At 41.4% G+C, this 23287-nt stretch overlaps 1 protein-coding gene across 1 annotated transcript in view; it reads left to right on the forward strand.

Moving 5' to 3' along the window:
• GUCY2F (guanylate cyclase 2F, retinal) overlaps nucleotides 1–12710 on the forward strand; it is a 34229-nt gene extending 21519 nt beyond the window's left edge. The window contains 4 exon segments of the mRNA XM_030947359.1: nucleotides 4620–4718; nucleotides 6003–6097; nucleotides 7131–7222; nucleotides 12632–12710. Of these exon segments, the coding sequence (XP_030803219.1) occupies nucleotides 4620–4718; nucleotides 6003–6097; nucleotides 7131–7222; nucleotides 12632–12710 (365 nt within the window).
• The last annotated feature ends 10577 nt before the right edge of the window (nucleotides 12711–23287 follow it).

A 23287-nucleotide genomic window follows, 5' to 3' on the forward strand; every position in this document is an offset into this window, starting at 1 on the left:
AAAGAAAACATTATCTCTGATGTAGAAGTCATAATGTATTCGATCAACAGAAAGGTTGCTTGTTTAAAATGAAAGGAGGAAGTTTCTTTTATTTATATATATATATATATATATATGCACATACATATATACAAAATGTAATTAAACTCCCAAGTAAAACAAAAAATTCCAAAACAGTAGAACTACAGTTATATAGGTAAAAGTATTTTAAATGTAGGAAAATACATCTGCTATTATAATGAATCAGTATTTGTATAATATATATGAACCTACATAATTTTATACATTTTTTAGACAACTGTTAATAGATTTTTTTCCCAGCTGTTTGTCACCAGATTTCCTGCCTCTTCCTCTAAAGTACCAGGTGTTGCCCACTGTGGGAAGCCAAACAATGACTAAGAATGCCCAGGAGTCTGACCCAATAATGTATGGGGTTTTATCCTTCTGGTTATCTGATAATATCCATGCTTTTGGAGCTTTAGCTTGCAAGCATTTTGCAGATGTCAGTGTATCCTGGTCTCTGATGTACATGTTGGGAGACAGAAGCAGAGTAAAGGAAGTGTCTCAGTCAGAATATCCCAAGAACAGAGCTGTGACTTTAGCAGAGTTAAAATCAACATTATGAATCCTAGACCTTATAAGACCCCTCTTTTGGAGTTATCTCTAAAACACATCTCCCTACTGTTTTCTTTGAAGTTTGTGATTCTTAGTTGACCCTTCACAGAAGTGTAAAACATTAAGGAATGATTGCAGGAGCACTGTGTGTTTTATACTCTGTCAGAAATCAGATGAGACTATGGCTGCAGATTGTCTTGCCCAGAGCAGGAGTCTCTGGAGCACCATCAGCATATTTTCAACATGGAAAGAGAGGAATTTGCTGTGCAACATCTGCTGCTGCCTGTTTACAGCAGTTCTGCAATGTATCTCCCATGCAGCTGGCCAAAAAATACATCCCTAGGTGATGTCTACAGGGGGTAGTAACACTTTTTTTGTTTTTATGAACTCTGGATATCTGGAAAGCAGAATTGCTATGAACCATTGTATTGGGTGTGAGGGGAAGAGGGTGGAGGACTCTGCAGATCTTGTTTTGCATAGATCTGGCAGCATCCTACTATCATGGGAGCAGCCACAAACACATGTTCCAAAGCAAACCAGCTCTCTGAGCCACGGAGCTGATGGCTGAGTTTGATTAACCCTAGACCCTGTTTCTCCTGAGAAAAGATGGATGAAGAGGGAATGATCAGCATCATGAAAGCCTTGGGGAAGCTCTTGGAGGAGAGGAGAACTTGGCTGACACTTTCACTGTGCTGGAAAGGATGGAGAAAGGGTGTGACCCCCAGTCACATACTTCAGCTGCTCTCTGGAAACTGGTGCCAAGAAGAGCTCACAATGCCCTCTCAGAAAAAGCAGTAAATGCATTTTGAGCATAGGCATTTTGCCATGCCTTTTCCACCCTGAGGGAAAGCTGCACCTCTGGGAACTTCTGATGGCCCATGCCCATGATCCACTTGTGGCAATGCATAAGTTAGGCAAAGAGGACAAGACGACCAGTGCTTGGTCTGCATTTTCTCCCCTGCTTTAAACACATCCTGGAATCTTGGCTGTCCTCTCTTGAGTTCACTGCAGGTCCAGGATAACCCGGCTGACTCAGCTGTTTCCCCGTTATCCATGCCTGGGCTGGAACAGGACAGTCAGCCAAAGCAGTGGTGAGAAGATAAGCGCTTCCACAGAGGCTGAAGATGATTTGTGTATCAGTCAGGCTCTCTGGCAGTCAGCCCTGCACTTTGATCTTGACTCTTAAACTCTGCAGCACTGCTGATGGTCTTTGCAGAGTCTTAGCCAGAGGCTCTCGTTAACTGACCCTTGCAAGCCCTGGCAAAGAGACACTTCAAAGCAAACCTCTGGACCTGTGTAATTAAACAACTAGACCATGATGTCCTCATCACAGGGTGTCTGGTTTCCTCTGAAACTTGTATCTGTAGGAGATTTACCATTGGAAGTTTTTCTTAGCCTTCTGCTGAAGCTGTCTGGAAAAGGGGGAACACACACAGGAGATGAAGGCAGTGACCAAATTAAGTCTTAGATGCTTTCAACACAGGGAATGTGTAATTTTGGGAATGCTTATATGGTAGGGTTGGTTTTGAGCTGAGAACATTCTGCAATGGGACAGGCTTAAAAGTAGTATTCTGGAAAGATAACACCTTGGCCTAAAAATCTTGCATCTTCTATGTTGCGATCTTTGTGCAGAAGTGTCTGGGTGATTGCACCAACAGAGTAGGAAACCTGAATTCAGGCACTCACATGGAGGTCTTTCCAGGACTTTCAGGGAGTCTGTACTCATTTTGAGGACATGTAAATGAACCCTGTAAAGCTTTTCATGTCCAGGAGTGGAGAACCTCTTGTGGCTCAGTTGACTACATGGACTTGGTCTCCACTGACTACAGTAGAAGATCATCTGCCTTTTTTTGTGCTTCTGAAATGGAATCACAGAATCATAGCATACTCTGAGTTGTAAGGGACCCACGAGGATCATGGAGTCCAACTCTCAAGTGAATGCAGGGATCAAGCCCATGACCCTGGTGTTCTTAGCAGCATGCTCTAACCAATGGAGCACAAATCCTCCTCAGTGAAGGCTGTTTTTTCAACAGGAACCACCTTTTTGTGTCCTTGCATCACCTATTACAGAAGACACTTTGGTCCTTAGTGAGATTTGGGACTGCTGCTGTCACGTTATCACCACAAAAAAGAAGAGAGGCAGTGTTTTGTGAGATAGTGTTTTCTCAGGGAAGCCTCTTACTGAAGCATGAATAAGAAGTCTCCAACAAGACCATTTTTTGTGTATATGTTGACATTGGCATGCACACAATAAAGACCAGTTAGGAAATCGTGAGGTCCTTGGCTGAGACTATCAGCAGCGCCGTTACAGTTGTGTATAGAGGTGCCTATAGATGAAAACCTGAATTAAACTTCCTCTAGTGAGGAAGTTTAGTAGTTCATCTCCTGAAAAGCTTGAAACAAATTAGACAGTACTGATAAGGATGGAGATTATCTTGTAGGAGATTTGAGGAGCAGTGTTTTGTCTGAGGTACACTCACGGTTGAAAAGAAACCCCCTTAAATCAGGTTTTCATGTTCTCCAGGAGTCTCTGCCTGCTGTGTTTTATCCAGTTTGATCCATGCTGCTAAAGTCCTTGTAATATTTTTTGTATGAACCATTGTTCCTCTCTCTTTTTTTAAAATCCTTTATCAAGCAGTGTTTCATCAGGCAGGAGTCAATATCTGTCTTGCCTCTGAGTTTGCATCCTCATGGAGTATTTTAAAATCTGGCAACTTTGGGCAGCAACAACTTTTCAGAGTTCACAGCAAGAGGGGTTCTTGTGAAGTTCCCCATAGCTTTCAGCAATGGAGTTTTACTATCCTTAAGATAGGTCTGAAAACCTTATAAAGGATCAATATTTTTAAATAATGCTAAAATCATTAAAAGCATAAAATTGCACTGTACAAAACAAAGTAACTGATCACTTCTAAATTAGGCCACAATCAATTGCTATTATTTATATTATTACTGTTTTAAACCAAACATTTTAACCTATAACATTTTTAAATTATGAAAACCCTAATCTATAGCATCATTTCAGGTACTGTTGATGATGTATAATGTTCACATCTCTTGTAATCTTGCACAGGAAAAGATTTCCTAGATATCAGTTGTACTAAATCTTAACTCATTAGGATCATGACATTGAAAAGACAGGCAAAGCCTGAAAAGGCACATCTCATAAATGCCTCTGATGGAAAATACAGAGTCCTGCCTTTTGTCTGCAGGAAGCCCCACACCTTATCACATTGCCTTTTTTTTTTTGCATTTATTTTGCAGGCCTGATATTTTCTATTGTAGGCAATGAAATTTAGCCTCTCCTCTTTGAGAGTGCAGTCTAAACATTAAGTAAGCCAAATGCCCCAGATGAAAATTGTCTCTGCTGTTTGGCTTCCACACATTTTATCTCCCGGTCTGTGCCTGATCATGTGGATCCTGCACACATACCTCTCCCTGACAACTTGGCAATGATTCTTTGGAAGCTACTTAGGAAGTGAAGAGATCTTGTATAAAGAATGAGAAAGAGGGAAAAAAGAGCTCTTGGCTAGACAGGCCAGCTAACAGTGTCTTCTTTTCCAAGGAGGGGACACAGGGTGGTCCAGAGTGCTGCCAGCACCTCTGGACTCCCAAGGCTGATTTTTAATCCTGTTTCAGCGAGTTACATGGCATGTCATAGGACCTAACTTTAGTTTTCTTACATGGAAAAAGACCTTTTTAAAATGAGATTATGATTGTCCTTCAGTTTCCATGAACTCTGAACAAATTTCTCCCAGATGCTGGTGATCTGAGGGCCTACCACACACGACCTTTCTCAGACATGAAATACCAGCATGAAATCCAGAGCAATCCTTGACTTTCGACTCTTTGTAGCAAGCACCAAGGCCAATGAGATCTTTAGAAAACCTGCTTTTGTATTCCCGATAGGTTTTTTGAGTATCGGAGGAGAAGATGAGATTTCTTTGTCAGTGAACCCTTGGATTTATGCAGGACCATCCGGGTAATGCAGCTGATGTGTCTTTCAGGGCCTTGTGTGGCAGGCGTGGTGGGGCTGACCATGCCGCGGTACTGCCTCTTCGGGGACACGGTGAACACGGCGTCAAGGATGGAGTCCACGGGCCTGCGTGAGTATTTGGGATGGTCAAAGAAAGGGGGAAGTCAAATGACAGAATTCAAAGCAGCCTGAAGGAGAGGGCACTAGTTTTGCCATTGTAGGTCAGCCTTTAGGACCCTGCCTTCCAGCTGCAGTTCTCTGACTCAAATCCCGTCAACCAAAATCAACATGAATCTTGCCCTACTTTCCTCCAGCATGGTTTGGATCTTGCTTTCAGTCAGTGCTAAGAACCCTTAATTCAGAGCTGTTCTTGCACAGTAAAATAATTCACTTACATTTCATGACAAAGCAAGGGTTGAAGCACGAGTGGGCGCTGCTTCCATCATACCCATGGTCATAGAAATCCCACTGAGACTGGAGACAGCAGGAGCACTGCAGGTACAAGAACATTGTTACACATTAATAGAAATGCACGTAGATAAATAAGCAAATTTCAGGTTACTCTCAGGAAATGCAGCTCATAGCTGTGTGATCTTCCTCAACATATTCAAACTGATGCTTTTCTTTCTTATTATTATGGAAAAAATATTAATCAGCTCATACCCCATCCTTCAAAGGAGAAGGCAGTGTGATTGTCAAAATTGAAATAAAAGCTCAACCCAAAAAAAACCTACTTTGGGGGAAATGTTTTAGAAATATTTCCTGTCTTGTTCACACAAGCAGAACAATAAAAAATTTCAGTGAGTTCCAGTAGTGGCTGTAAAACAATCTGGGGAAGATGGTAATCCAATAAAGTTCTCCACCTTTGCCCTTTTTGTTCATAGACTAAATGGCAGCTCTGGGTGGAATAAATTACTAAAAATCCAGACATATCTACATGCATAGCCACATTTTCTTTATGTTCCCTTGCAAACTCCATCTCTCTGCTCTTCATCCCAGCTTTCAAATTATGTTGGGTGTCTGGAGCAGGACAGTTGGCTATTTTTCATTTCTTTCTCATTCCCTAGTTATACTGTGTCAATAGATAAAACAGAAATCTAGCTGAAATGTTACTGGAAACCACTTACTATCTTTATGAAGAGATGGACTTCTACACTGAGTGTGTTTGGTATCCTTCTCCAGGAACCCCCGGCGTAGATCTCCTCTCCCCCTGTGCTCTTTACAGCCCTGCCTGGAAGAATCCATCAGTCAGCATTAAACTCTACATAGAGGAGCACCACACAGCTGCACCAGCCTCACACCTGAATTGGAGCACTGCTGCTTTGGAGCCCTTTTCCTTGTCAGGATGAAGCAGTGGGGAATTCACGGCATGCGTGCAGTACAATGATCCAGCTGCTTTGCTTTCTGTTCCCAGCTTACAGAATCCATGTCAGCCAAAGTACAGTGGATATACTTCGGAAACTGAATGAAGGCTATGAAATCATACCCAGGGGGAAAACAGAACTGAGGGTAAGAAGGCCAGGGCTGTGTGAAGCACTTCACAGGGGAGTCGTCTTGCTTGAGAAATTTTCATATTATTATCTATTTTGGCCTTCATACAAAAATCTTTAGCTGAATCCTTCAAAAATTGTCGCTTTCATTTATTTCAATACATTATGTAGTTATTGAAGGACTGTGGGATCAAGCAGTCAGCTGTATGTGCTGGATATAAATATTTATATAGTAGACTATGTAGTCCACCCTTGACAGAAGCTGCTACTTTTCAATGTCCAAACAAAGCAGTACTAAATAATAATAAACATAATTTCTACCCTTACATAGTCAATAGACAGAAGTAGGAGCTTTGCTTGCCTTAAATACCTAGAATAAAATGTCTGAATATGGCCTCAGGTCCCCCAACAGTCTTGCATGACAAGTGGAATCATTCAAGTTCATATGTCTGCAAGTGGAGATTTGGGGTAAATATTCCAGGTCTAGTCAATGGAAAGAAATCTTTGCATAGTTAGTGGGGGTAAATTGGCCTTTCAGGAAATTATAAGCCTGAAGTACTTTCAGGGTCTAATTTATGTGAAGATGATTGTTGGTTTTCTTCCCCTTCTTCGGTCAAAGGTGATTGACTCAAATAGGTTCATCAGATGCATCACACCTTACAAGCTAAACCATCCATGGTGGGAGAGGAAGTTATTATTCTGATACTCAGTTCAGAATGAGTTGTAAAATCTCTCAATTAATAATGCTAGTGCTGCCAAATAAGATGATTAGTGATCCTGTAGTTTCCAATTTCTGTTCAGCTGTGTCCAATGACCCAGATCAATGAGGGTAATTTGTAAATGACAGTTGGAACAAGGATAATGAATATCTTCTTTCAGGAAAGTGAAACTCAAATAATCCCTGAGCTATTCTGAAGGACAGCCCAAGATTTCCAGGCATGGTCTGTCTCTGGATATGTATAAAGCCAGGGAAACCTAGAGAGAAAAATTACATATCAAGCAGAGGGCAGTCAGAAAGCTGCTTTTTATTTGGATTTTTGGTTTTATTTTAGGGTAAAGGAGTAGAAGAAACATATTGGCTGGTTGGGAAAAAAGGCTTCCAGAAACCCTTACCTAAACCTCCTGAAATAAAGCCAGGGTAAGTGTGACTCAGTGGCTGTCCAAGACATTCATTAAAACATCTCTTTTGGAGTTCACAGGCTGGATATCTGTCTGTCCATGTTATCTGTTTGCAAAATCTGTATCCTGTTCCTTTGGTGACTTACATGTTCAGGCATAGTGCTGGGAATCAGAGGGGATGCGATTCCTTCAGCACCTGTCCTTATTCACAGTTCCCAAGTGACATGGAAACTTCCTGCTTCTCCCCTATAATCACTTGGAGACTGAACACCAAGGAGTTCTTCCTTGAATCTCCTTCCTGCTCTGGGTGCATATAGGAGACACATGGGTAGGGACACTTTCAGGTCTCCCCTTTTTCTCCCCTTCCATCAAATTCCTGCTGAAAACAACAGCCTCATTCAGCGTATAAACACATTTCTTCCCTTTCATTCTAACAGAAGAATAAGAAAGCTTTGTGTTACAAATTTATGGCACTGTTATGTAATTGAAGATTTAATGATGCTGCCTTCATTGAGTCATTTTCTAGCTTTGCAATGCTTGGCTTCACAGAGTACTCCCTGTTCAGCTGTCACCTTCTGTATGTCTGGAAAGGATGTTGTGGTCAGGACATAAAAACCTGGAGTTGGATTTGTTTGACAAGAACAGCATGGTCACCTACATTAAAAGCAGTCAGCCTTGACTCCGTTTATAGGCAGTAAAGAGAAATACTTGCTGAGGGTCTCATTCAATTGGCCCTTGCAAGATGCCTGGTTTGTTGAGGTCCTAAAGTAACTACTTCAGAGACCGGTGTCTGACAGCAAACAAGGTCTGTTTAATGTAGCTCTGACTTCCCCTTATCAATATTGTTCTACATATGGCCCCATTCCCTTTTAGTAAATAGAAAGATTTCCCCATTTCCCCACATGCTCAGGATCAGAGGATCTTGTGCATCCATGTGTAATCTCTGAAGAGTCCACCCTTAACACTGCAGAGACAGAGGTGATCTACTCTTATCCCAAGGCCCAAATATTTCTTGTTCTTTTGCAGTATCTCTGTCCCCACAGGTCACACAGCAGTTGAGTGGTTTTGACAGTAATCAGAGGAAAAAAGTAAAGTTACACAAAACCATATTTGTCCTAGTGAGGGGGCAAAATGAAACTTATACCCCATAGGCAAAATGTCAAGTTACAGAAAGAAGTAACTGGATGTTGAAGCAAAGCAAATATTTGGAGAACAGCCTCACACATAGACTGTGCTGTTCCCAGATAGGTATTGGACATTATGTCCTGCTTTCCAACCTTATCTTGATGATTCATGTTTTGGCACAAAATCAAGAGGCTGGAAGTTGTTTCTCTCTAGTTGGCCAATATGGTTGTTTCAAGTCACTGCCTCCTATAATTCCATAGGGATTATTGTAGGCTTTTGAGCTGAAGAAAGAAATAAATTCCTCTTCTACTTATTTTTTTTTCACTCTGTCCTGAGGCACCCTCTCTCGAGTATTTCTTTACCATGAGGTCTATGAGCACTTGGTTTTATCTCTTGCTTTATATTGTGACTTGGGTAGCCTAAACATCTACAGCTGGGCAGTTGTGGTAGCCATTCTGAGAGGTGTTTCCTACTAAGTGAAGGTTAGTACATTGTGCTTGGTCTTATGCCCATGCTGTGGAACTGCAAACCTGTGGGCCATGGATTTAAGGGTCAGATCCTATGGATAGAAGTTTTTGAAGTTCCTATTCAGAGGATAATTCCTTCTTTCTTGGTCCGGTCAAATCTGCTTTATCTGGTTTTCATGGGAATTTTGGGTTAACTTTGCATGGCATAGAAGAGCGCAGGACAGTTCTATAGCCTCTCTAGACCTTCCCTTGCTTCAAGGCAGATTTCTACACATACACCTGGTACTGCTATGGGAAATAATGGCAGACTGGACATAGAGAAGGTGTTACAAAATTAAGAGACACCAAAACCAAGCATGCCAAGCAGTCAAGCAGCAGACTATCTGTAGGATAGACATTCTTTTGAGATTTCAGTCAGATAGGTTTAAAGGAAAACTGTGAAATTTTTTTGAGGATACACTAGGTGGCTCTCTGGGGGGGCTGAATTATCAGACAAGGAAAAAGCACAAACTTGCAAGTATATAAACATGGGATATTTGAATCTGGCATCCTGTGATGCTTTGGGACAAGCAGCATCTTCTCAACTCCAGTGGAGTACTCATCGTGTCCAAAAAATCAGAAAGGATAAGAAGTTATACAAAACTACCAGACACAAGCCCTGACCTGGACTAAATCTGAGATGCATTTTGCAGAGCACTGGAAAAATATCTAAGACTAGGAAAAATTCAATGACTAATGAAATTCAGAAAGGAAAAAAACCCAACCAATCCACCAACGAACAAAACCAAACCAAACCAACTAACCAAACAAAAAAAAAAAAAAAAACCCAAACCAGAACAAAACCTAGAGCCAGGCTGATTTTCCTTTACCATTCCAAGGAGATGAGTGACATTCTTGGTCTACTGAATTTCCTACTTTCACCATCCTGGTTCAGAAATTCTTTTCTCTGGTACTGAATACAGTATTTGAAAGCATCAGAAGTCCTCTATCCCAGCAGGTAGTTTTATTCAGAAACTTTCCCTTTAAATTATTTATGGTTACCTGGAGGGAAAAAATTAATACAATTCAGCAAAGATACCTATTGTTGATTCTCTCAAAGGCTTTTAACCATTAACCCAGTACCTAGGTAAAGAGCATATGAGAGTTTTTGATTTTTGACATTAACCCAAATCCCTTACCTAGTATGAATTCATTAAGTCTTAATCCAGAAGGGTTGATAGGTATTCTAGCCCACTACCACTCACAGTGATAAGTGCAACCTGATGTGTGACATCGCTGAACACTGAAGATGCAGCCAGGAATAGGTGAGAGTGTGGGGACCCTCTCATCCTCATGCATGAGGATCAGCCCTGGAGAAAGCACTGAGATCCTTGTTTGAAGATAAATGGGTGAGAAGCAGTAAAGGATGCTCAAAGAATCCGTCTCCCAACCCAAGTGAGAAACACCTCTTTATGAGCCAGGAAAAAGACACTCATTAGGACAAAAGGTTTTTTTCTTCTACCCTTCTAGTACAAGATTGTCATTGCTTTGTCATTGCTTTGTTGGAGTACCCTGGTAGGATGGAACTGTAGACTCTCTCGTGTTGCTGTTGCTGCTGATATGTCTTTCTGAGGAGAAAACTGAAAGCATTTCCGCTTGGACTCCTATCTGAAGTCCGTCAAATGAGCTTTTAAATCAAAACTAAAAGAGCTTGTGGACCAAACAGCAGTGAAAAACTCTTGTTGTCCTCCCATAGCTGGAATAATACAACAGCATAAAAATATTTCCTAAATAAATTTTATATAACATTTAACAAGAGCTATTCAAGGAAATCAAAGCATCCTCTGTCTCATGGACTTCATCATGCGATGTCAGGACAGATGCATTTTGCTTCACACTCAATCCCTTCTTTTCAAACTATTTCTGACCACCTAACACAACAGCAAAATGAAGACAAAGTATTCTGATCATGGCTGTAACATAATGACAATGAGAAAGAAGATTTTTTCTCTGAAATCTGAAATCTGATGGAAGATGAGAAAGGGAATGAAAGCTGGTGACTCATCTCCCTTTCAACAAGACTGTTTGACTTGTGATGTGATTGCACCAGCTTTTATATTTAAACAAGCTCTTCCTGAGCATGCTGAAGTTTCTGTGAGAATTGACTGGAATATTACAGAATTTGTGCTGATAGCAAAAAACCCTAAATGCAGTGTACAGAAAGGAAGCGAAGTCAGAACTTCACAGATTTTCTCCTGCTGGTTTTGCAAACAAGGTGATGGGAAGAGAGGGCCTTGGAAAAGTAGCAGCTGTCTTCAAAAAGAGGGGTTTTGCCTGAGGCTGGGATGGATAATGCAGAACCAGACCTCTCCAGTTCCTCAGACATTTGTGAGTTCAGGAGATGGGCAGGTTCTGTTTACACTGGATCTTTCCCTTTGCTGTTGTGCAGTGGTTGGAAGTCACTGCCAAACAGTTATTTAATACTTGTGTGAGCAGTGTGTGGAGGTGGACCTCTGGCAGTCTAATACCGTGCTTGATCACCAAATACCCTGGTCAGGCCTTCACCTTCTGTGGGTCACAAGATGCTGCACTGTTGTGCAGACACAGGCAGCAATGTCCTCCGCCCCACTGTGAGTGAAGTCCTGCTGGATGGACTCAAAAACCAAACCCCTGATACTCACCCATGTGTGGCTGAGTTTTGTTACCACTTCCATAAAGGATCTGAACACAAAGATTTCTCCCTACAACAGGCAGGATTTAATCTTATCAAAAGTTATTTGCCTCCATCTGATCTGGTCACCTTGCCTGCTTTTTAAGAGTCAGTGCAGAGAAGCAGACGTTTCTTGGTGTTGATCTTCTTCTGCTTTGGGATAAACTCCTGCTGTGGTCCAGCAGCACCAGCTTCCCTCCACTGGCTCAGAATAGAACCCAAGATATTTGGCTTAGATGGAGACATCTCTATTGCAGATAAAAAAAATTCCAGGGACCTAAATCTCACCTGAGTTGTAGATTCCCAGAAGCAGTCATTCCTCATTGAACCCATCAGAATTATATTCTCCTGGCTTCCCTGTCCTTGGGACCCAGCCCCAAAGGCACCATCACTCTTGAGGAAGTTTATAAACAGGGGTCAGTGTTTCTAAAAACAAGAAACATTTTCCCAGAGATAAGAATTTAGTTAAAGCATGGGAAGACAACTTGTCTAGGCATTTGCATTTGTAGAGCAGAACTGGCCAAAGACCTGAAACTTCACTCTAATCTCCCTCAGGAAAGGCTGTTAAAATTGTGTTCAGCATTCAGACACAACTGGCTTTCTCCAGGGACTGTTAAATAGGATTTCCACCAGGAAATGTGCCCACAGCTTAGTGAGCTGAGAGCTTCTGAAAGAAACATCCCTGGAAAACCAAAAGGCACTGAAGCAGGAACTAAACTAACAAAATGCAAGGTCTTCACTGCTGTTTTGTTCTGTTCCTCCCTTTAATGAATGTGGGCAAGGATCAGTGGAATAATGGAATAATTCTCCCAGGATTCATCTTATTAAATTGATTCTGGAAACAGCCTTGATAAAGACATAGTTTGTACTCCTCAATCAACAAAGTCATTCATCTTGTCCTGGCAGAAGTGTCTAAGAGTGCCAAGAGCCCTCTAGACACTTAAAATTTAATTAGCTGACCTCATCCTTTGCAGTAAGTTGAGTGGTACAAGAGAAGAATTAATAAGGCCAGAACCAGGACCATATTTGTTTTCCTTTCTCTCACCAGAAGACACTTACCTTTTCTTTAGTCTCCATTACAGTCTGTTCTTTATTTCAGATGAAACTGTACTGGTTCTTTCTCTAATGGCCTACCTGTTCACTGCAGGTATAGAGCTCATGGGTTACTCCCAGAAGAAATTGCAGAGTTCAAAAGGAGGAAAACTGAAAAACTCCTTGGCAAAAGAGCCTAGATCTGAGGTAGTAGCTGTAGGACAGTCCCCATGTAGCTCTGCTGTTTAGTGTCTGCTTGTGTGTTATTTGTCTGCATTTTACTGGTTTTTCTTCCCCCTTTCCTTCTATTTTTCTCCTTTTATTTTTTTTTTAAGTATGTGTTATTATTCTAACATGTCTCATTCAAGAGGTGCTTGGAACAGCAGCAAAGCTGTAGCCTTGTTGGGTGATTTCCTAGTGAATTTATAACCTAGTATCCTATTAATTCCTGAACACCATAGAGCACTACTAGGTTTATCTGCAGTGTATTATCAATCCACTCTATGTTGATGTTCATGGTGCCAGGAAGAGCCCAGTACATGGTAAACACAGATATAAAACTGGAGTTCAAGCCTGGAAAAATCCACATTGCCTACTGTTGCTTTTGTAATGTATATCTCCTGCCTAGCGTAATTCCATACCTCATGACAGTAACAGGATGCAGCTTTGATATTCATCATTGTGATACTGATGGGTACAAGAGATAATGGAATTATGGTTTGGGTGGAATTTGGAAGTCACATGGAATATGACAGCCTGACCTGATCAAGTAGGTGTTATCAGAGCAAGGCTGGCATAGAAGTGTGCACAGACACATTTGCACAAGTGTGATGTCCCCTGAAAATGATAGATGAGCTGGGATTTTTGATAATATCTCTAAAAACAGCAGTAATGCTTCTGGCTAACTCCTCTGGATTAGTGTGCATTTCATGTCCACTCCCCTAACAAAGGAGGAGTGGATGAAAGCTCGAAGTACCTAGATATAGGCAGGTTACAAACCCCTAAGACACACCATATCAGGCTGATAGATTGCTATGAAGACTAAAGTTCCATCCAATTTTCTCACAAGTTTAAAGCCCAGAAGATAACTTTTGGCTGTGTTCCTTCTTCCCAAACACATATTTTAAAGATTCAGGGCATGTTACCAGGCTGCTTTATCTCTCTTAACCGATATTTAAATTTTTGTCTGAAGTTCTCCCTATCAAGGACTTAAGGGCAGAAAATCCTCATTAAAAACATAAAATAAACAAAATTATTTGAATATGGGACACAACCTGAAGAGACCTGCATAAGCACTATCATATATGAACTCCTACTACTAAATAGAGGGTTCTGAGGCACAGAAGACCACCCTGCTGATTTATACCTAGGAGTACAAGCTAATCCTCCAAGGCCAGAGACAAAGAGGATCTCACACTTGGGTTAGCCCTGCTTGACAAAACCTGCACATATACTGGTATATAAGTATTTAGTACGTCTATAACCCACAGACACAGACTTCCACACTGAAGCAGGCTGATCAACTATACATATTATGGAGAACAGAAGATCCTCATTAGACAATTTGGCTTAGTCCATTGGAAATAGCAGAAAAATCAATAAGACATGCATACCTGAATCTTTTCAATGGCCCTAGTTCAATCCTTCTTGTGTGCAGAAAGCTTTCAATGGAGGCAATTAAGTCCTCAACAGCCACTTATTCCCACTTGCCTGCTTGGTGGTTTAGTGATGTTTCCAGCTAATCTATCTTAGAGACTTCTGATGAAAGGGACTATGTTGCCAATAGCCTTGTTTTTCCTTGATGGAAATAAAGGAACATTATACAAGGATCTCAGATGTAGTGATCTATGGTCCATTCGCACAATTTATGGTCCTTTTAGTCTGGGGCCCTAAAAGGCAAAGAGTCCCACAGGGCTCTTGCTGCAGTACAATAGGGATCCCCATCTTGGTAATTATGTATTTTGTAGTATTCATCTGGCCTGGAGTCTAGAGGAAGGTCAAGACTGCTTCTCCTGCTCAGGAGTCAATCCTTTAACTTTGAAAGGGTGGCAGTGGACTCTGCTGTCCTTGGTGTGTTCTTGATTTCAAAGAGAAATGATTGTTCTGGCTGGATCTTGATAAAACCACTCAGCAAAACATGAGTAACACCAGAGTGCGCTTCCAGTTACCTGCAGATTAACCTCTGGGCTATATCATTAGTGACCCTTATCTTTCATCCTGTGGTAGGGTCTGTGACCTTAACATGGACCTTCTAACCCACTCATGCAAGTGAGATTCAGCCCAGAGCACCATGGCTGTCACAGACACTTGTGTAAGGCTGGTAGGTTAAACAACAGCTGAAGACTATGCAGGATGAACCATGGCATCAAATGCTGCTGGACAATATCCTCAGGCAGATAATCCCATCCATAGCATCTTACAACACTTCTGGAAAGGAGAAAGGGATTTCTCTCTTTAACTTCAAAACACAACAGAGAACTGTGTCACAGAGAGGTCAGTGACTCCTAGGATCCATTGATAGGTCTCAGTTTGTAGATGAGAGTTAGACCCCATGCTAGTCAGTCAGAATTCATTCTGGAGTTCTCAGGGGTGAGATTTCACCTGTGTGATTGGTAATGGCTGTATTTGTGAAGGACACCACTCTATGTGAATATTAGTACAATCTGTATTGCTCTACTGACTTCTAGATGTGTAAGCATACAGGTAGTGTATCCTGCATGGACAAAAGCACCAGCCTGGGATTACCCAAAAGTACCAAGGCTCAATATTTCAATTATTTTGTCTCCTTTTTCTTGTTGTTGTTGGTTTGTTTTGTTTTGGTTTTTTTTTGTTCCTCAAGGATTTGACTCTCCTTGCACTCTGGCCTCTCATCCTATGAACTCAGCTTAGTGACAGAAGATCCCTTGACATTCTTTCTCGTTTTAGGAAATCACAGCTTGCTGGCCAAACCATTGGCTAGCAAGGTGCATCTGACCAGCAGATAAGATCATATAACAATAGGATAGCTTGGGTTGGAAGGGACCTTGCAAGGTCGTTTAGTCCAATACCCCTTGCAATGAGCATCCTCATCATAAAAAATTTCTTCCTTATATCTAATCTAAATCTATCCTGTTTTAGTTTAAAAACATTACCCTTTGTATTATTTCTACAGGATACCTGCTTCATGTAGTTGGTTTTTAACATATATTTCTATTCTAAAGTAATTGCACATTCATTGCACACAATGATGCTGTGTACAGTTTAAACCATACATTTATGTATATATACAACTATTTATTAGCTATTTCTTGCTAATCGCTATGTAATACCAATGGTGTTATCAGTAGGGATTAGCATTTAGCTTTTTTTTAGTTTAAAACAGTTGGAATGATATTTTCTTCTATTATACACAGTAAATCTTATTCCATATGGTGCTTTATCCATGACAGGGCAGTTGTAGATTTGAGACCTTCCTAAAGCCCTGCCATTTGCTGAGCTTCTGGCCTCTTACAAGTCCTTGAGGTTTATTTTGTCTCTGAGAACTCCATTATGCTATAATGAATTTGCTACCCACCAACAGATGGTGGCCCAGAAGCTGGGCTTGACGAACTCTTGAGGAATTGCAGCAAAAGATCCACTTCAACTCCACCATTTAACATTTCTGCTTTGGCTGACACAAAATGATACTAAATGAAAAGTCATGCCTTGGTGAGCAGGGTTGCTAACTCCTCTTTTCTTTTCTGTTTCACAGCTGGCCAGATGTACTGACCAGGAAATTTAAATCTGTCCTGAGGGACACAAAGAGGAAACTAAGAAAGCAAAGATCTGGGAAGCATGAAGGAGAAATAAGTTCTGGAGAGGATGAAATCTGAGAAGAACACAACAAAGAACTAGTAAGATCAGGAGGGACACCTTGAAGCCAGTCCAACAGAGCTCACAGTCTCCATTTAGTTCCCAGCTGGCCCAAAGCAGTTTAATTAATGAAGCTCTTAGATCTTGCAGAGGGTGAACCTGAGCAGGCAGATGAATCCTGAACATCATCTCTTGTGAAACTGGGCACCATCTCAGGGCTGTACATGTGTGTGGGTTTGAGAGGGGTGCACTGGGGAGGAAAGTGAGCGTGATAATGATGGTAGCTCCACCCTTCGTGAGCAACTGTCACAAGGATGAACTCAAAGAATATTTTAGCTGGGTCTGCACGGCAGCACTAAAATGTCCAGCTGCCCCTGGACCTGGATTCAAGCAAATCAATTCAAACAAATAATGCCAAGTGCTAAAATGGCTCAACTGTTTTACGTTAAGTAGTTATTTTCCTGTTGTTATTGTGGGAAGGTCTGCTTTCATGAAAATGAGTGCAATTGAGAAAAAAAAGTTTTGGACAACAACAAGGAATATTTTTACTCCCCCACAGAAATTTTGAATCAAAATGTTCTATTCCTGTATGTCAGCTTAAGCTGAAATATTTTCTTTCAAATTGACATTTCAGCTGCAAATGCCAATTTAATGCTATTTTCAAAATGAAATAACAGTTTTGAATTGAAACAGTTTGGTATGAATCAATATTTATTTCAAATGCCAAAATGAGTTTCTGCTCAAAATGTCAAAATATGTCATATTCGCAAATCCCGATCTAAATTTCAAGAACTCATTTTTTTTGCTGTATACACATATATATACAGGATATCTAAAACATGTTATGCTTTTCATCCCAAAGCTGGATAAAAATGGAATGCCGTGATATTGCAAAACTGAGATGCAGTTCCATTAGCTGAGTAGTACTAATAAAATATGAATGTTTTTTCCTGCAAAAGCGGGGCTGAGGGAATGAAGAAAATATCATTAAAGCAGTGCAAATCCTAAAACTCATCGCTCTTTTCCCCTCCAATCTCCAAGTGGTCTCTAAGGCTCTATGAAGTAAACCTCCCTGTGGGTAAAAGGTTTTCTGTAAAGGGTCAACATTTGGCCTGTAGGCACTTCGACCAGAGCACACTTCCTCAAAGTCGAATAATTTTGGTGTCGGGCCCTTCTTCTTCCAAGTTTTTTACTGTTGTTCATCATCTGGCTCCTAACAACCTTCTGGGAATTGTTCTCTCTTCTGCAAGGCTGAGGAGAAGAGTGGGTATGGTAATGTAATCAATGTTGCCACCAGAAGGTGTTAACTGAGAACACTGAGACCTTTCTCAAGCTCAATTTGAACTCTTCTCATCAGACCAATCAAAACAAATTTTTACCATTCAGATAATAAATAAGAATCAACAAACACTTGGCAAACTTTCATTAGATATTGAAAATATAATTGTGAAACAAAGTGGGTCTGACTTCACAGAGTTAAGGAACACAGTATTTTCACAACTAATTCACTGTATCAAATATAAAACATGAACTGTCAAAGTAAGATCTGTTTGAAGTATAAACATCTAAAAAGCAAAAACTGGAGGGAAATTCATTAATGTTCTTTAATAATGAGCTTTTACTCTGTGGCACCTGGTTTTGTAAAAGAAGCTTTTGCTTTTTTAGTGATGAGTTAATATTCCATGTGGGAGAAGTTGGCCCTTGAAGGATGCCTGTCAAAAGGCTCATACAACACTCATGCTGTCAAACAGGGATTAGGAAAGCCTTCACTTTCTGCCCTGTGCTCACCTTCTATTTTACAATTCATACAGAAAAAAAAGTCCTATGGAAGAGACATGGGGCAGGTAGTTCTGACACAACACACCTCCAAGCGCATTTCCGGAGAGGAATGTTAGCTGGATTGGTCTGTGCAAACATGGGTTTAAAATCAAACAACTTCCGCATAATTTCTTTTCCATTATTTTCCTATATGAAAAAACCATCTATCATTGCTGTTGCATAGCAGAGTGGGTCATATCAATCTGAATTTTCCATGAAGATGATTGAAACAATATTTCAACCCACACTTCTGCACACAGTTTTGAATTCTTTCTTTAGCCTGTAGTCTTCTAAAAGAAACAACATTCTTCAAATTCCTTTAAAAAATTAAGATAGTAAATCTGTGGGAAAGGGTAGTAGAGAAGCAAAGTTCTAGTAACTGGTGACTTTAGTAATCCCAGGATAATTCATTATTCTCTTTGAAGTCAGGGGTAATTTTTCCTCTTAATTTCAACAGGAAGAGGCCAAGGACTCATCCTTGGGTATGATTACCTCTGCTGTTAGAAATATAAAACCCATATTTCTATTTTCCTGGTATTGTTCTGTTTAGACTGATTTAGGTTCATTTATGAGATTTTTTCCCATACTGTATCTTTTTTTTATTATTATTACTTTGCTCACTAAAACTAGTGTTAGAATGTGGTAATGAGGAAGATGTGGGCTGGAAGCAGCAAATGGAAATTTTTGTTACTCCACATCAGACTTCTCATGTGATTGTGGAGAAGGCACTTGGCGGATTCTTAGGAAGGGAAGCACACATTTTAGTAACCATTATCAACAGGAACTTACTGTATGATTGCTAGAAGTTTTACCACTAATGTTATAGAGAGAATTTTAATGTAATCATGCAAACCCACTGAGAGCTGGAGATGTATTTACATACAACAAACAGTATCTGAATATCGTTTGTATTTCATACAGTATTTTTAGCAGTCAATTTATAGCATATGACAATAAAGATCCTTGAAGACCTATCCCTCCACCTGAAAATCTCATCCTAGTTTGCATATTTGCCTTCAGCTGACTTAGCTTACTTTTCATCTCCCTGTGAAGATAAGGCACCTATGGAGACCCCCTTTCACATATTCACTGGATTATACAGTAACTAAAAGCTGGCCTCAAGATACACAAGCCAGTGGCAGAATAGTTGGGCATAGAAGGTGTGAGATGCACAAAATCCAAGGAAGATATGGAGCAGCCACAGCATGGATGAATGCCCAAACAGCTACAATGACCCAGGTCTGGGAAAATTTCCCATGACGGGGCATGTTAGCATGAGGAGGGGTCAATACCACTCCCCACAGCATATTTCTCATTAAAAAATGTGAAGATGCTCCTCTGGGGTTTGAAAATACAACCATGCGAATGCAGGAGTAGAGCTGAGGGTAAGTAATCCTGGGATAATTCTATGATTCCATCCTCACAGCAGCAATGAATCTGTCAAATAGATGCATGAGAGACATCACATCAGCTGGCTCCTTTAAATCCACACAATGGACATGGTCTGGCAAGGTCCTGTGTGCAGGCAGACTCTTACCCACCTTCAGCTACCCACTCACGCACAGTGGTCATCAGAGGGATGCATCACTGGTGGAGGTGGGCTAAGGGTTACCTGCTGCTCTAGCCACACGTCCTTTCACTCCCCTTCAGCCAGGCCTGAAAGGCCCGGTGTGGCACTCATTACCAGCCTCATCTGTATTAAAAAAATTGGTTTGAGTGATATAATGGAATTATATAATAGAATAATTTAGGTTGGAAAAGACCTCTAAGGTCATCAAACCCACCCATTAACTCAACACTGCCAAATCCACCATTGAACCATGTCCCCAAGAGCCACTCTACATGTCTTTTAAACACCTGCAGGGATGGGGTCTCCACCACTTCCCTGTTCCAATGCTTCACAATCCTTTCAATGAAGCAATTATTTCCTAATACACTAACTCTACCTCTCCTAGTGAAACTTGAGGCCATTTCCTCTTCTATTGCTTTTTATCTGGGAGAAAAGGCTGATCCCCAGCCAGATACAACCTCCTTTGAAGTAGTGGTAGAGAGTGATCAGAATAAAAGAATACATGGGAGAAGGCAGAGAAACTACAGCTTATCATGCACAAACAGAAGCTGTGTGCAATGGTGGTGCTAGACAAAGCTTATAGGGGTAAAACCCAGCCTGATGAAAAGCTATAGGATTGCTAGGTCAGCTGTAGGATACAGAGAGTTTTATGTACAGGGAGGTTGGTTTAGCACATCGAGTTGCTAACAGAACTCCCAAAATGAAGAAAGCCATTGCACTAAGGATTACTTCCAGACCCTGGGTGATTGCAATCCTCTCCTCCAGCCTCCTGCAGCTGCAGTGTGAGCAGCAACGCAACGTGCTCCTAGGCCAGCAGCTACTGAGACAGGTGAGCAAGGGGAGCTTTTCTGTATTTATCCCACACCAGGGTACTCCTCCAGCCTCTCTAAAATGACCAGAGGAGAGAGGTCTATGAAGCAATTGAAACAGAATCCATGTTCTGTGCAGTGCAAGAAGCACATAATGCTTTTCCTTTGATGCTTGTTACTTTACAGCTGTTGATATTAAACTTCATTCACCAACTTTTTCCTCATTTACTAGAATTTCTCACAATCCTTCCCAAGCCTGACTTCATGATATTTGCAGATGTCAGCATCCCATGGTTCTCCTTCCTTCCCTGAGCATCTCTAAATTTGGCTGAGCAGCACAGGACGCAGTGGAGGGACTGTGAGGACCACTCCCAAAAGTTGTCACACGATGCATCCTGATAATGCAATTCTCTGCTTTTTTTGTTTTGTTCTTGACTCTACACCTGTCCTGACCTGCGACATTTCCCCTTCACTTTGTCCTTGCTTGGTGCAAAGGGTCATCCTTTCCTGCACAGGACCTGTTTAGTCAAGATTTTTTTTTCATATTCTCTTTTATTGACTGCTTTCACTGACACATTAAAATTCCTTTATTCAAAGGAATTAACCCTCCTTTTGCCATTTTCTGTTCTCAACTGGGGGCTGGTCCAGAAGCCAGACTTGATAGCAGAGACTTCAGACACACTTGAAAAAACAGATGATGAAATTTAATACACTCATTTTCACAAATCTAGGTGTCTAAAACAGGTTCATTAACATATACAGAGAATCTCAGGAAAAACTGATCCAGAGCCAAGGACCAATGCTGGAATATGTTATATCCACATAGGCCCAGTGTGCAGATGAAAACTGCAAAACCATGCATGTAATCCCAGTTGGTCTTATGATCTTAGCTGGTCTTGAACAGAAGGCATTTCTTAAGTGCTGGAGCCTTTTTATTTTCTATTGTTGTTTAAATTTGTCAAATTGAAAACATTCTGCAGTTTTCAAGTGGAAAATGGCCTGGTTTTCAAAGTTTGTTTGCCAGACACCTCAGCTACCCATCTGCTGGGCTATTGCAGTCCCTGGTTCCAGAGCAACCCTGGAGGCAGATGTCTCAGCTCCAATCTTTACATACAATCTCCTCCTCTGTTTTCTTCTTTTCATTCAAAAGCTGGAACTGAAATAGCATTTCAAAATATTGAAATCCTGCAGGAAACCAACTGACCTTTCTCCACACTAGTCAGAAACACGAGGGCAGGAAGAGTAGGCAGCAAAAAGACTCTGCAAGGCTAAATGTCCAGCCTCGAGGTCTTTTCTCATCGGAAGAAATGCACTGTCCAAACACCACACAATAATATCCGATGGCAGATGTGCTGCAATTAACTTCATGCTTTAATGCATTTTGTGGCTCAGGGCTGTTTGCAATAAAAAAGCATGACAGGAGCATAGCATTCCTTTCCACTCCTTGCTTTGAGCTGTCTGTGATATCTTGGCACTGTGTCCTGAGAACACTGTGTGGAAATAAAGCTTTTGTTTAACCCACTTGTGTGGGCTCCCTGAGGAGGTGACTGCCTGCCCAGCCAAATCTGTAACTCTCAGCTCCCCAAACACCATCAGCAAATAGAGAGCACTGGAGGGAACAACTGCAGGTTGTTATCTAAATAAGGTGGCAAAGTTTATTCATGGATTCAAAGTGGATTCAAAGTTTATTCATTTATTCATGTCATCAAGGTTTCTCTGCCTGATTGCACCTGTCAGGACTGCAGCACAGTCAGAACAAAAGGCAAATATAACCTGATACTCATGATGGGTCCAAGACATTGGTCCATTCTGCAGGGTGACCCGGGGAGCTCCATTTCTCAAGCTATGGAGGAATCAGCCTGAAAACCTTCTCTCTCTATCCCTGTACTTTTGTCCCTGTGTTTCATACTGGGATGGGTACAGACTGTCAAACACTGGTACATGAACTGGAGAGGAACCAGCCAGCAAAAGCTAGGCAGGTGGAAAGGAACTGAGTGAAGAATCTCCCCAGACAGGGAGTCCTCCAGCTCTGGTGGCACAATAGTTTTCATATCCTACAAGATCTCCACCAAATCATTCCCCATAACTGGGATAATGGGAGGTCTAAGCATTGAGAAGACCCAGCTTTGCATTGTCCATCTAGATTTCAGTTAAACGTTTGGCACTATTTCCCAGAGCATTCCCCTGGAGAAACTCTCTGCTCATGGCTTGGACAGGTACACTCTTCTCTGTGTGGAAAACTGGCTCGGTGACTGAGCCCAGAGTGTGGTGGTGACTGGAGTTAAATCCAGTTGGTCACAGATGGTGCTTCCCAAGGCTCGGTATTGCAGCCAGTCCTGCTTAATATCTGTATCAATGTTCAGGACAAGGGGATGGAGGGCACCCTCAGTAAATTCACAGATGGCACCAAGTTGGGTGGGAGTGTGGATCTGCTGCAGGGCAGGAGAGATCTGGACAGGCTGAATCAATGAGCTGAGGCCAATTGTTTGAGGTTCAACTAGGTCCTGAATTTTCATTGCAGCAACCCCAGGCAGTGCTAAAGGATGGGGGAAGAGTGGCTGGAAAACTGCTCAGCAAAAAGGGATCTGGAGGGGCTGTGGCCACATCCCTGGGGAGCCTGTGACTATGGACATCATACCTATGTTGCCTATTGCTACAGGGACCCAGAAGCACAGTGTGCCCATCCCTGCACATGGCTTCAAAACAAATTCCATGCCATATGTGTAATCAGGATAATAATCTGTAGAAG

The sequence above is a fragment of the Camarhynchus parvulus genome, chromosome 1 (assembly GCF_901933205.1).
Source record: "Camarhynchus parvulus chromosome 1, STF_HiC, whole genome shotgun sequence".
In the NCBI taxonomy this organism is placed as follows: domain Eukaryota; kingdom Metazoa; phylum Chordata; class Aves; order Passeriformes; family Thraupidae; genus Camarhynchus; species Camarhynchus parvulus.